This window comes from Opisthorchis viverrini (assembly GCF_000715545.1).
Source record: "Opisthorchis viverrini unplaced genomic scaffold scaffold2696, whole genome shotgun sequence".
NCBI classification, from domain to species: Eukaryota; Metazoa; Platyhelminthes; class Trematoda; order Opisthorchiida; family Opisthorchiidae; genus Opisthorchis; species Opisthorchis viverrini.
In genome coordinates, this window is record NW_008752415.1 from 23494 (window position 1) to 37101 (window position 13608).

Sequence of the window (13608 nt, forward strand, 5' to 3'; positions counted from 1 at the left end):
ATATATAATATCGGTGCAACAACCGGTTGCGTTTAACGGAAATGGCGATAGCCTGAGAATCCCGAACATATTTTAGCCCGCCTGCCCTGCATGGGTTCGTTCTAAGCGGAGTGGATGTCTCTGGCATGAAGGAAACGTGATTTTCAAGCGTTGTCTTTCATAGTAATCGATTGCCGTGCAGTACTGAAACAGGGGGACGCGATGTTCCTTCTTGCCCTCATCTCCTAGTGAACAAAACTGTCACAATGGGTACCAACATACTCCGTGTTTGGTTTGTGCATAGTTTACACTAATTCCATTTCAATTACGACCACCTGCCTCAGTAGGTCAGACACGTTGAGTAACAATCTAGCCGGCCTGAGGTCCCCACCTTGAAGATCAACGCACCAACGGCTCCACAGTAGAACGTGAACTACTAGGTCCAAATAGAAGATGGAAAAACAAAACGCCCGAGGCTTGTTTACGGATGGAAAAAAAACTTCACCATCTAACAGAACCCATAGGGAGTAGTTGGAAGATCAAGGGAGTTGTGTAGATCAGAATGCGAGAATCAGTCTAGTTACCATCGGTCCTAATTTGCCCACAGGTATCATTATACACAGACTTACTAGAACTCGTAAGAGTCAGAATCGTAAAAGCTAGGTAGGTTTTTTCATCCCACTGGCCGCATCTTCACCTTACAACAACTCTAGCACCGCCACAAAAATAGGCCAGCGATTATAGTCTTATGTCTGAAGGCAGCGTTCGACCATGTAGACGTGGCGGCTTCTATCCTCGATAGGTTTGCCAAACATTTTCATCACAATTCTCGGTCGCACAAACTACGCTGGCTCGGCTATATACTCCCATACCAGGTGATCGATTGCCTCGCTTTGTCGTTTGCTTAGGTGGTTTCCAACCGGAAGATTTCACGAGGGTAACGGTGCACTGGAGACGGAGCACTTTTGCATAGCGTCTACTAGCTTGGGCTTAAGAGTATTTACTGACAGCGCAACCGGTGGTGCTGTTTTTCTTTACTCTTAACGCTACATTGCCCACTGCCATTAGCTTCGGCGATTCAAACCTGCATACGCGGCTGTCCAGCTGACCGGACAATACACATGAAGATATTTCCAGGCGTCGCGACTTAGCCGTTGCCTGTTTTATCCGTTTCCCTTTTAGATTTACCGTTGTCGAAATGGTCGCTCTCAACGCTAGCCGCTTTTTACACTACCTTCATCTTTTGTTTTTGCGTGATATCGGCGTTCATTGGATTAACCGCCCATCTGTACGATATTGGTGGGATCATATCATAGCTCATTTTTGCCTACGTTTCTGTCTTACCAGGTACGCTTCTCATCGTCAGATGTGCCAGGCCGATGCAACCACTGTCGAGAAGCCGCAGAGCGCTACAGAACCGAAACCGGCTGGGGCGACAACAGTCCTGGAGTCCATGTTACGCCAGGGTTCTGATATCCGGATCAACTGAGTGTTCGTGGCAACCCTTATCCGTTTCTTTATCCAGCAATGCTCCCATCCCCGCACAAAATCTGCATTTCGGTATTTCACTCGATCATTTCCACTCGGCCTACGTTCTCCCATGAACCCACGAGCTACTCTCAATTAATTGTACTGTTTTCTTCCGCTTCGTTCATACCCTCCTTTGTACTATTCATGGTCACTGTACTTTGTCTCCTTAATCCCGATAGATATTCCTTTTTGATGATCCAGTTGATGTGGTGTAGCAAAAACTAGATAGGTTGTGATAGTGATTACAAAAGAATAGCTGGGCCGACTGTCCAACCAGCTTAACAGCACTGGGAAGAGGACAACACTAACTGTCCTTCATGGATTCCGCCTCCAGCTTTACTGCTAAGTCAAAATAAGTGTAGTGTAGTCTAAGTTCACTCCGGTTTAATTAGCTTTCGCACCTACAAGTGTATGAAGATACTTCGGTGGACCCTAAATGTAACAGATAATCCAGGATAAAACAAGCACTGCATGGCTAAGCGTTCCACCAAAGACTCAATTAAGGTAACATGCGAGTAGTGGCACACGAAAAAGGGTTATGTATTTATCCATTACGTGTTTCCATTTGTCAGTCCTGCTGCATGGGCGACCTGTTTGAGGACTCCGTGCCGATCATTGTGCTATGAAATCCCGTGTCTGTGTGGGTCATGTTTGTATGAGGACTGACATACTGGTGTATCGTGTTAACCCAGACAGAAAGACGCTAACGGTCCTTATCCAAGGCCTGGCAGCAGAACAGCGACGGTTTGCGATGTGCGGTTAGGATAGTCTAATCTCTTGAGGACAAAATCCCGTGCCTGCTCCAGATGCGGGAGTTCATGTGACTTTGTCCATTGCCGAGTTCGATAATGGAACTGTTATGTGAACACCCCAGTTACTGGGGTGCCGAGGTATGTAGGTCGTCGTACCAAAATAAGATCTGGGGGAAGTGCGAACACGTTCTGTCCCACAAGCGAATTCGCATGGTTTACACAGCATTATGAATAACACGGATGGATTTGTTAGCATGAGGATATTTTGTGGTAGGCTACTGTTGAAAAGCACCCTGGTTGGGGGACTTCGGTATCTTACTGGCGACTGAGAGGCCGCAACACCCGCCCTTTAATTGGTAGCAATGGAGTCAGGAAAGTGATAAACATTCGAATGACCATGTGCCGGGGGCATTTCTCGAGGGCCTATAGATACGGTGGGCCACAGCTGTACTTCACATTCAATTTGAGGCACCTTCGAAGGTGGTCTGGCACCGTTCCAGACCAGGAGCGCCCATTGATGTGAACTGTCCGTGCTTCCACAGCGTGCTGTGGTTGTTTGACGCCATAAACTATGCTTCTCTCAGGTGTGTCCACATGACTAAACGCTGCAAGGGTTGTAGCACGTCTGAAGTGCACATAAGTAGTCCTAGACTAATTCTAGATTATGCATCCCAACAACAGTAATTTCCTCCGCCTGGGACAGATCTATTCTGGGCGGTGCGTGTGTCATACTCAAATACCATCGAAAGCGCTGAACAGAGGTGGAATAGAGAGAGTTTCACCAAAATGACCGATCACCCTTTTGACTGGTATGCACCAGATGGACTCACGTCTGTAAAGCGGTGGTACCAACATGATGCACGGCGCAAACAGATTCGGGCCTTAGTTGGAAGGATCCGCTCCAACTAACTTTGCTAATCTGGTGCGTTCGGACGGCTATAAAAATCAAATCCTACCGACCAAGATCGATTGCCTTGGTCAATATAGGAAGCAACGAGCAAGGCATTTAGAGCACGTGACGGAAATTTTTTCGGCGAGTGAGTTGTTCAGTCAGCGATTGCCATGACTGTGAACCAGCTGTATCCGACCGTCCACCAGTATAGCTCCATATCCAGGCTTCAGTTCAACACACGATTCATCATTGATGACAAGTAGGTCCAGACCAGGGTCGCCGAGGAGTACTCTGGACAACTGAGATGGGTCATGCGCTTGCGTGCCTGGAAGTTTGAAGGACGGACCGCACTGACAGGCCTGTCTCGATGCTCACCAGTGTGACACCGATAACGGTAGGTCGACAGTCTAATTTATACAAACACGGTTGGTGTCCCTAGCTTGATAAAGTCAGTGTTAACGGCTGTCAGTCTTGCGTGTTTCATCACGCCAACAATTTGCGCGGTATAGTATAAACCGTTCGCTCCAGTTATATCCTGGTGAAAAATGTGACCCCCAAACTCGGGTTACCGTTTAGATGTTAACGTGACCGAAATTGGGTTTCGTTGGAACTGGGTATCGCGGGGGTTATTAGACCAGCTAATTGCTGCGTTACAACCCCACACGGACAATTACTACCTTGTTACGAATGATTTTGTCTCCAAACACTAGCTGACATGTGGGAAGCCTCAATTAGTACCATACTGCATAGCCGTTGCCCTGATATCCAATTATAAGTTTAAGCAGAAAGATCTTTATTATCCATGACATTCGTTGACAAAAGGAATAATAAACAACAGTCTGAACAATGCGGGCGCTGAAACGAAAGATTGCGGTAGGGTGATAATCTGTTCATCGGTTGGAATGGACGCGGGATGTTCCACTTGGAACTGTGGAAAGCATATGCAGAGGGTAGTGGTTAGTCACATCATCCGATGCGATTTGATGAGTCCTGGGATAATCAAGCACAGCCAGATTTGGAAGTTGTCTGCTTGTTTCGATGTAAAAGGGTGTGCCAGGTATGACTGCGGTTCCATTCACCTGGATAGGCGAAAAAACGATTACACTAAAAAACAAACAGGTGCAAGGAAGTGACTTTGCCGGCTTGAGTGATTAAACACAGAAGTATTGGTCTACAGAATGGCTTCGACCCTAAAACAAAGAGAAAGAATTGTCCTTCAGGACTGTCTAGATCGTCTCATCGGTCGTTTGACCATGTGTGCACACGAATAGTTAAAAATCAGGTCTTCCGAACAACTCAAAAGCTAGTTCGAACCGGGTTTCTCGTCTAATACGTCGTTCTAAACTTTGTATGCTGAAGGCAGACTCAGTAAGTAGTGGGGCCATCTGAAATTTGAAACGTCAGGTAGCGCAAAGCGAGAAAAACGGCAACGTAACCTATGAAACCCTATGGGGACTAAACGGCTGGAAGTGAAGGTTTTCGGTTACCCCAGCTGATTTGATCGTACACTGAGTCAGTCAGGTTGTGCACATGCAGGGCGTGGATGCTGCAGAAATGACTACTCCAGAAAACCTAACACCAAATCATCAGATAAAAGCTCAGCGCATATATGCCGGTGTCACGTGACTGGGGATAGTGAATGGCGCTAGCGGTAGACCGAGGACATGGTCGCCTACCGGGTAACATTGAGAATTAGGTGGTGCTGCGGTACATCTGTAAAAAACAATTATCAAGTAGGTGTAAATGATGAGCCAAAGCTGTGCGGTATCTGGTACATACATAGCTGAATTACTCTTGTGAATCATCGGGACACATTCAGTGCGGCGTTACATCGTCCTCCTCCGGTGCACTATTCGTCACTTCTTCGTTTTGGACTCCGTTAGAGGGCTGTGCGGTGGAAATTACTCCTGCTTGGTCGGAGGGAAGATAAGGTCCGAGTTCTACAGCTGCACTCCGCCAGGCGTCAACCACACGGGACCAGTATAACACATAGGACTGAGACATGTTAACCAAATTCTCCATTAATTCTTCGCGCCGCTCCGCTCGCCAGCGTCCAAACTCTGCACGAATTTGACCGTTGACAAAACTGACTTGATCTTGCAGCTGGTTCGCATCAGAGACAAGCTGTAAAAGAACCCGAAAATGAGCACCGGTTATTGGTAGCGTAAATAGTCTTGTTCACATAACGCCAATTTAAACGTGGAATTTAAACGTTGGAGTACAAGCACCGAAGGTCAGTGGTTGTGGTGCATTAAAAGGGTGGGGGCGAGATAGCCCAAGTGGTTAGAGCGCGAATTTACCGACCGGAAGGTCCGTGGTTCGAACCCGACATTCGGCACTCGACTTCCCCTGTCTAGGCTTGGGCAACCTGGCAGTATCTCAGCCCTCGTGCTTCCTCCGGGTGGCATGGCAGCTAGGCACCGGAAGGGTGCTACAGCTGAAAGATTATTTATTATTTATTATTTATTAAAAGGATGCAGTATGAAGAATCATGGTGTATAACACAACTCAAGTGTCTATTACATCACAATATCCAAGAACGATCCCAAAACGGGTTCAAGTGGCTAACCACTGTGCCATGGACAAGAAGGTTGTTTTATCACCAAGAACGGTGGCTCGTTTAAGTCTCGCATGAAAAATCAGCGTAAATCCAAAACAGTCGAGTTGGGACTTCAAACTACCCTCCATCAAACGTCTGAACGGTAGAACAGATCGATAAGTCTGGAGAGTCGTATATTCAGTCGGATTCTGCTATCGAAAAGGTGCGTAGGTGACCCAAATAGAAGAGATAATTACGACTGCCAAGATGCGGAACCATAGCAAAGATAGATTTCCGTTTGACGACGAGTTAGAATGGTTGGAACCTCCACTATAATGAGATACTTAGGCATGGTACTTTTAGGCAGTTGCTTAGCGTCTGAGAAAGCAGATGGCGTTTAACATGGCGGGAAAAATCTCCACTACAATCATGTCCAGCTGCACAACGAGAAGACTCCTGGTGACGTTCTTCACCTGGCATCAGAAAATGAACTACGCACCCAGGAATAGGAAGCGTTGACCATATCTGCACATATCTGTCCCAAAACAGTACTAAGTGTATAGGTTACCCACCATCTTCATATCCCTCGGCTGGCACCATCAGTCCTCCTAGCCATGCTTGCCAAAAAGCAAAGCCCCAGATGTTTGTGGATAGAATTCTATCCTGAATCTCGCATACTTTATACTGTCGAGAGCTCTGACTTGCACTCATCCAGCTGTCGGTTAAACATTACGAACTCGGTCACTTTTGTGACATTCCGAACAGGGAGCATAGAAATAGGCTCGTCCGGTTAAAGCTAGACACGAATATCGGTAGTTTTCGTTGGAGTTGAAAGTACAGCGTCGATTTTATGCCATAAGTGATTGCACTTCAAATTACATCGGTCTCTAATAGATGTTCGGGCAATGGGCAGTTGTACATCGTTTGTAGTACCCTCAGATCACACTTCGGAGCACCTTACACTGCTCAGCTCCGTTCATTTACAAAAGGCATCCAAGCGTACTGATGGAGCCAGTTTAGGATTATTTCCACCGAATGCTTAACCATTCAGATCGCGGTACAAGGGCCGGTGCACTGCTTTAGTGACCAGTCAGGTTGTCGGTTCACAAAAGTGCACTTCTGGTAGTCACACTTGGAATAGATGTTGCAATGTTAGTTGGCCGTGTTCGTGTGCACGGTGTACTATTACAGTGCCATCATTTGAGTCGGACTCTTTGTGTGTATCTCCAAGTCAAACAAATGAGATATTTTTCACGCATGCAATCAGGATTAGATTTAGACAGGAAGCTTGGAGTTATCGTGTGCGATATGTGTCAACCCCTCACAACTATCAGTCAGTAGTAAACGAATCAGTCAGCTAGAACCATCATCAATTATTCCCCGTATAACCATAACGTTTTAATACATCCATGTGACCACGTGAAACATCTGGAAATGCTACACTGTAATGGGTGTGATAATACAAATTCTTACTCGACCTTGCCCCACCTCCAGACAGAACCACAGCATGAACGAAAGGGATATCACTACGAAGATCCGTCAGGTACTCACAGTTGACTTATCACGGTACATTGAGCTAATTTTCAAAAATTAACGATGCCTTCATGAATACCTTACGATGGTATCCCAGCCTACGACCAAAGGCTTTCAACTATAACGCCTTCAAATTCTTCATCATGGGTAAACAGACCCAGTACGAGAAGTAGGAAACAAAATATCCAAGAGAAGCTAGGAAGCTCCAAATAGTTGACAAGACCGCAAATTCTGTCTCGGATGTGACTGAGTAGCCTATAACATCACCTCATTTTTCTGGTGCTGGCTCGATATGAATTGCAAGATGCTATCGTAGTTTCGTCGGCAGCAACACAGATCAAGAAATGAACGAACGAATCTGGTCAAGCAGTGCTTAGTGGAGATTACTCAGTCGCACAAACGTAACGTGACTGTCCAACATTTTTGAGCACAAGGTGCTAGCTTGCAGTGAGTAATCAACGAATTCACAATGGACTTCGGCGTTAACGACCCATTGCATCGCATTAGAAGAGAGAAATTTTATTGGATATAAACGAAAGGGCCAGTTTCGAAGACGTCGCTGATGGCAGAAACGACCGGTTGTTTGTCTAGTGACCTTATTGAGCAACCTGAGATTCATCGCGGTTGCAAATAAGGCAATAGAAAGTGTGAATATGAGGAAACAGGTAGAATTGTTTTGTGTACTGGGAACGGCATTCTTCCGGTGCACCGAGCACCCTGAGTTCAGCTGTATGTCCTCTTTTGGGTTGCTTGCAATCCTCATTTTACTAATTTATGAGAATATCCCCTTAAAAGGCAATCGCAGATAGGCGGTCCTCTTTGGCACATTGGCCTTCAGTGCCGTTCGAGAGTGCAGTGACGCCTGACAAACGTCGCCAGGTATTCGCTTTGGCGCAAAATACTTTGTGACAATTCGAGATCCTACCCCTGAGTATCCGGTGTGCCCATTGACTTCGCTCGGTGATATGACGTCTTGACGGGGAGTCTCTTGAGTTCTGTCAGAGAAAGTACAGAAATAAAATACTACCCATTCTCTTCTCTCACTGACAGGAAGTGCATACGTAGAGTTGGTGTACTATGCCCACAAACTTCCGTGACATAATATTCAACAGAGCGAGACGCGCCCTCGAAGTCTCGTGACTAGGGTCGTGAGACAAATACGCGTGGTGAAGTGTTTTCATCAGTAAGGTGTACATTGCTTTGAACGTGTCTCACGTTCGCACACGGTACGTTAACAATCGTCATTCGTGTGGAATCAGATGACAACATCGGTTAAAAAAAGCACATATTTGGACCTGTGAGTTACCGATAAAAAACAAACGCAAAAAAGAGCAGACAAACCGACCAACTTAAACTGTCGCTACCTGATGCATGATGCACCCGACAAAAATACCCATCTGAGTGAATACCAAATGCGTAAATATGGGATTCTCATCCTAAATTTAAGATGGCGCATCAGGATACGCCTAACCATAAAACCACCACAAATGCATTGTTGTGAGCTATCAATACCGCCCTCACAAATGTACTTGGCCGAGAACAACCGGTTGCTTTTTGTGAAACAGTTTGTTTGTTAGATATTACCATCGAGCTAGAACTCACCCGGGGGGAATACATGGCTCTGAAAGACTGCTTTGCATCACATAATTCACTGTTGTACACGAACCCAAATTCACTAGATAATGCCACCTATCGAGTGATTCTCGTCATGACCGTTTTAAATAAAACTTGAGCATCAGGAAAGGCGAAAGGTGTGTGAAGGTAAAAGCATCAGAAAAGAATTCCTGACAGTTCATCGGTCGCTCATTGTAAGCAACAATGGTTTTCTGGCGTGCAATGTCGAATTCGGATGAACTGTGGTACCAAAAACAAGATAAACAACCGCCAAGCTGAGACACCATTTCGACACACTGCTGCCGAAGGTAACATGACGGCTGATGTACTACCAGATTGCCAAAGCCTGGAATGGAGCAACCGGAAACTAATGTCTGGAGTTAGACGACAACCGCTCTTGATAGTAGCCTTGCGCATTAAACACTGAGCTATCCCGTGCTCACCTGAGTATGATTAGTGTTGTTCATTAGGTCATCAGAATGCTCCTCATTGGAACGCTTCCAACATACAATGTGTTGAAATTCGGTGCGAGAGATTAGCTCGATGCCCCTCCCAGAATCTAAAGTTTGGATGCTGAAGCCCGGTTGCAACTGGCGGCGCGCGACCATGTTTCTTGCAGCGAATCGCCCAAGATATTTTTTTAAAATTTAATTATATCTTTTGTCCTGCTAGGGGTGCTATGCACTGTCTTAACAATTAACATGGCGTCCAAGCCTCGCATTATGTGCAAACCAGTGTTCCATGATTTCCAAAAAGCCGGAATTACCCAGAAAATAACAGGGAAAATCACGGATAAGAAACTTTTGTGGAAGGAGAGGATTGTTGGACTCGCAGAAAATATCAAAGTATCTCGTTTTCCGAGTAAGTTATCAGCCAAGTAAGACAAAACGAACCCAAGTTACCATTCTACTGTGGACTATTCTGTCAGATCTCGGATTACGGGCATTTCGGCAAGCAACAAAAGGGGTGACATAGTTTGGTTACCAATCCTATTTCGTTTCCTGGGGACGTTAAACCAGTCCCATCACGATGAAATGCGATTCCGGGTGTGGTGGATAGCCATGACAACCAATTGACGGTATCTGTGGGCTGTCGTTTGATTTGCAGATGGAACAGTCGAGCTTACGGTTCGAGAGGAACAATGATGAAGAGCGTGGGGAAAACTGATTAAGCCAAATAGGAGTGTTCCACTGTGGTAACGTCTACGGGAAGACCGTTCACTTTTGTTGACGCTCAGAAAGACCGGAATGCCTGCACGAACTGTGCGGTGTGCAAAAGCAGGATTAAAGGAAACTCGATGAGAACTGCCTGAGTAGAGACTGATGTGTGGGCAGATTGCAGCAACATATAATTTCTCATAAACGCAACAACACTATTCATCTATATGTGCGCGTAAAGCAGAACGTTGTCCACAGGCTTGTTTGGGAAATCAGCCGGGGGTCGGATAAGAAATTTTAGTATGAAATGAATATTCATCAACAAGCAAACGGTCAGAGAGAAGAGAGGTGAGATGAGCAAAAAACCAACCTGAGATAAAGAGCGCTGATTCCACGAAAAGTAGCCCCTCGCAAAGCGCATGAAACGTCCTTCCTGTCCTCTGGATGGATTTTCGGATTCCACTTTCAGGTCCTCTACCGTAGTGAAATAACGGTTCTAACAGGGACAGAGAAAGTATGACCAAGAAATTTTCAGCTAATCGATTGTTTATTGTGTGAGATCAATCAGGGTCACGTAGTAAAGTGATCGGTACTGCTAAAAGGGGCGGAAGTGTGAGGATATTGCGCAACCGAGGCAATCAATAAGCTCGCATCAACGGTCGGCCAATTCGTACGGATATAGCACCCCACCCTGTCACAGTAAGGTCTTCTAACAACAAGGCGAGCAGAAACTGTGATATGGAGAGTGGTGACGGTGATGAAAGTTGTCAGTGTCACAAGTTTGAACACATTTATCACGAAGCGTAACCATAAGCAATTCCGCGTGCTCGTAACGGGAAGCTCAAACTTCGTCCTCATCACCACCTAGCAAAAAGCTAGAGGGAGCTAAATAAGCTCCAACAGTGCGGAAATCATTCTGTGCTTCAGATAAAAACTAAAAAAAATCTACACTTATAAGCTTATAAGCTGGCCCTGATCGAGACAGGAGATCTACGAGTCTGCACACCAGTTGTACCTCCTTGACTGATAACGAAACGCTTTCAAGGCAATTGCCAAGTTCGACGAACAGATCAAGAGCCACCTGATGAACACCTGGGAAGCGTGTCTCACCTTACTCTGTTTCCTACGCCTTTTCCGTCTAACTGAAGTACGGAAGCCTGCATGAAATGTGTGCTTCGGTAGTGGTGATTAGGAACGAGGAACTACACTATTAACCAAACAACTAAACACAAGTGGTTCACCACTAGCAAGAACATAAAACCGACTTGCAGACTCCCAGTGGGATTTGAATACAAACGTGAACATACCTATCCAGTTGGTTGCTTCATTTGCATAAGTCACTGAAAGCTTGCTAGGGCCATGGCACGTCAGACAACTTGCACATTTAAGTTATGGGCTCTATAGAATACCAGACCACCGAAAAATGTAGCTGGATGGTGTGGTCAGATGGTGCAGTTGCTGAGACGCGAAATTCTTGACCGGAAGCTTCATGACTCGAACCCACCTGCTGCATATCGACTGCTCCTGTCTAGACTTGGGCAATTACCCGCATGCTTCCTTTGCGCGGAATGGCGGCAATGCTCCGATGGGATGTTAAACCTGAGCGATTATTACTGTTATTGCTGCATTACGATGAGGGAGCGAGGAATGACTTCATTTAGAAAGACTAATTGAAGCATATGGTGGACATGTGTTGGTGTGCTCCAGTGTCCATGACTTGAAAGTGCAAGGTATCCGATGTAAAAAGGTCACACGAGACCTTCATGAGAGTACATAGATGGAGTAACAGATTGGATACATGCTCAATCCCCGCACAAACGCGCAACATACACTAGTGAGGATACCAATGATAAACGGTGCATGTGCATATTTTTGTGAACCGCATAGGAAATCGATAAAGTATGTGGCTTCTTGAAAAGTAAAAAGGGACGGGAGACAATAAAAGATACAAGACCATAGTAGTAATGCGAATAATCCCTAAGTACCCTTAGCGCAGCTTAAACATGAACATGTTCACATCCTACATACTTCCAGATCACCACGGCTGTTCAAGACAGCTCTGACAGATTGAGCATATTGGGCAGCGTCGCGCCAATGAACGAGAGTGTTGTTCTTTAGACGGGTAGATAGATCCGTAGTTTCTTTGGCTACGACTTGGGTTACATTAGCAATCACGGCTGGAGCTGGAGGACGATCTCGGTCCCATTTCAGATTCATAGTAGGCGGACTGGGAGTCAAAAGTGCTTGTAACTGCGACGCGTTCGAAGCAGTTTGTCCCGCCACATCAACGACCAGGGAGGGTGGCCACATTTCCAGGCAACGTGCAAGCTCGGAGAAACCCATACCAAGGTTCTCCAGCTGATGGGACACAAATTCAGTGGCACGTGCAAGACGCTGAGTTATCGCGATAAACTTCTCTGTCTGAAAACAAAGTGAACCGCGAAAGTGAGAAAACAGGATAGGTGAAGTGTGGCCATTAAGGCCCAGGTTTTCAGTATGCACCCTAATTACGAAAACAAAATACTGGGAGGTGAGGACTTACTAGAGAAATCCCAAAATCCATCAAATGCGAGGACCGAATTCCCTATACTTCCGCAAACGCAAGCAAATACAATGCTCGGGTTTCGTGCAATGTAGAGTGGTGACTAGCAGACTGAACGGACAAACACGTCATCGATTATATGATGACAATGGCAGACAGTGATGTTCTGACGAAAATCCGTCTAAACCGCTTAACAAAGTAACTATTTGGGAAACACTGAAAACAAGCGTTATTCCGCTCTCATATCCTGGTAGAGTACGGTCTACACAATCGTCGGTCAGTAAGAGGAAACCAAGGACGTCAAAAAATCAACTAAGGGAACATGGTTGTTGCGGCTCAGAACTGACAAGGACGACAGAGATCTGGTAATATTGTCCCATCTGTCTGACACACAAAAAGTACCCGGAAGACGAAAACGATAACACGCGCAGAGTATTCATGAACATCTGTGCTATTGGCGAATCACCTCTGAATGAAATGTCAACTTACTTCGTCTGAATAGTCCTGAAATTCTCGCTCATACTCACGCATAGCGCTGGAGCCTATAAGTCCAAGAGCAGCTTGTGGTGTAACGGAATCTTCTTCTTCATCTCCTCCGGGACGCCCAGAATTTATCAGATTACGAATGCTCGAACGACTATCTGATAAAAGGTGAGACAGCAGGCTTGCCGGTGCGTGTGATGACCGATATTTTTCAAAGTCCTGTAATGATAGAAAACTTGAATTCTCAAGAGCAAAAAGATGAACTAAAAATTTAAGTTAGAGGGATGACAGGCATGTTCAAGTGAATGATAAACCATATTCGTAAAGAATGATAAACAATTCAGTAAATACATTGTTCCGAACAGGGCAGACGTTTACGGCCGGTGATTCCAAACCGAGAGAATCATCATCATCGACAGCATGACATCAGTGTTCAACACCGATGCTTCACTGTCGTACAACCATAACTTATTTGAAAGCCTTATTGTAAAGAAAAGAATAAAGGTGGATGGGGGAAGGAGTTAGTGCTAGCTTAACACAATCATTCCAAGGTGCCTACACCTCCAGACATTCACTCAGGCAATCTG

The 13608-nt window shown here is 45.7% G+C and overlaps 2 protein-coding genes across 2 annotated transcripts in view; one reads left to right on the plus strand and one right to left on the minus strand.

Annotated features, from left to right (window-relative positions):
• The window catches only part of T265_12049 (hypothetical protein), a gene marked incomplete at both ends in the record, with an annotated part of 17379 nt that extends 15693 nt beyond the window's left edge, over positions 1-1686 (plus strand). Inside the window, one exon of the mRNA XM_009178967.1 lies at positions 1327-1686. Coding sequence (XP_009177231.1) covers positions 1327-1468 — 142 coding nt within the window. The remainder of the gene's footprint in view (positions 1-1326) is intronic.
• A 2188-nt stretch (positions 1687-3874) lies between these two features.
• T265_12051 (hypothetical protein) overlaps positions 3875-13608 on the minus strand; it is a gene marked incomplete at both ends in the record, with an annotated part of 27595 nt that continues 17861 nt past the window's right edge. The window contains 5 exons of the mRNA XM_009178968.1: positions 3875-4257; positions 4933-5277; positions 10367-10492; positions 12025-12417; positions 13028-13240. Coding sequence (XP_009177232.1) covers positions 4969-5277; positions 10367-10492; positions 12025-12417; positions 13028-13240 — 1041 coding nt within the window. The remainder of the gene's footprint in view (positions 4258-4932; positions 5278-10366; positions 10493-12024; positions 12418-13027; positions 13241-13608) is intronic.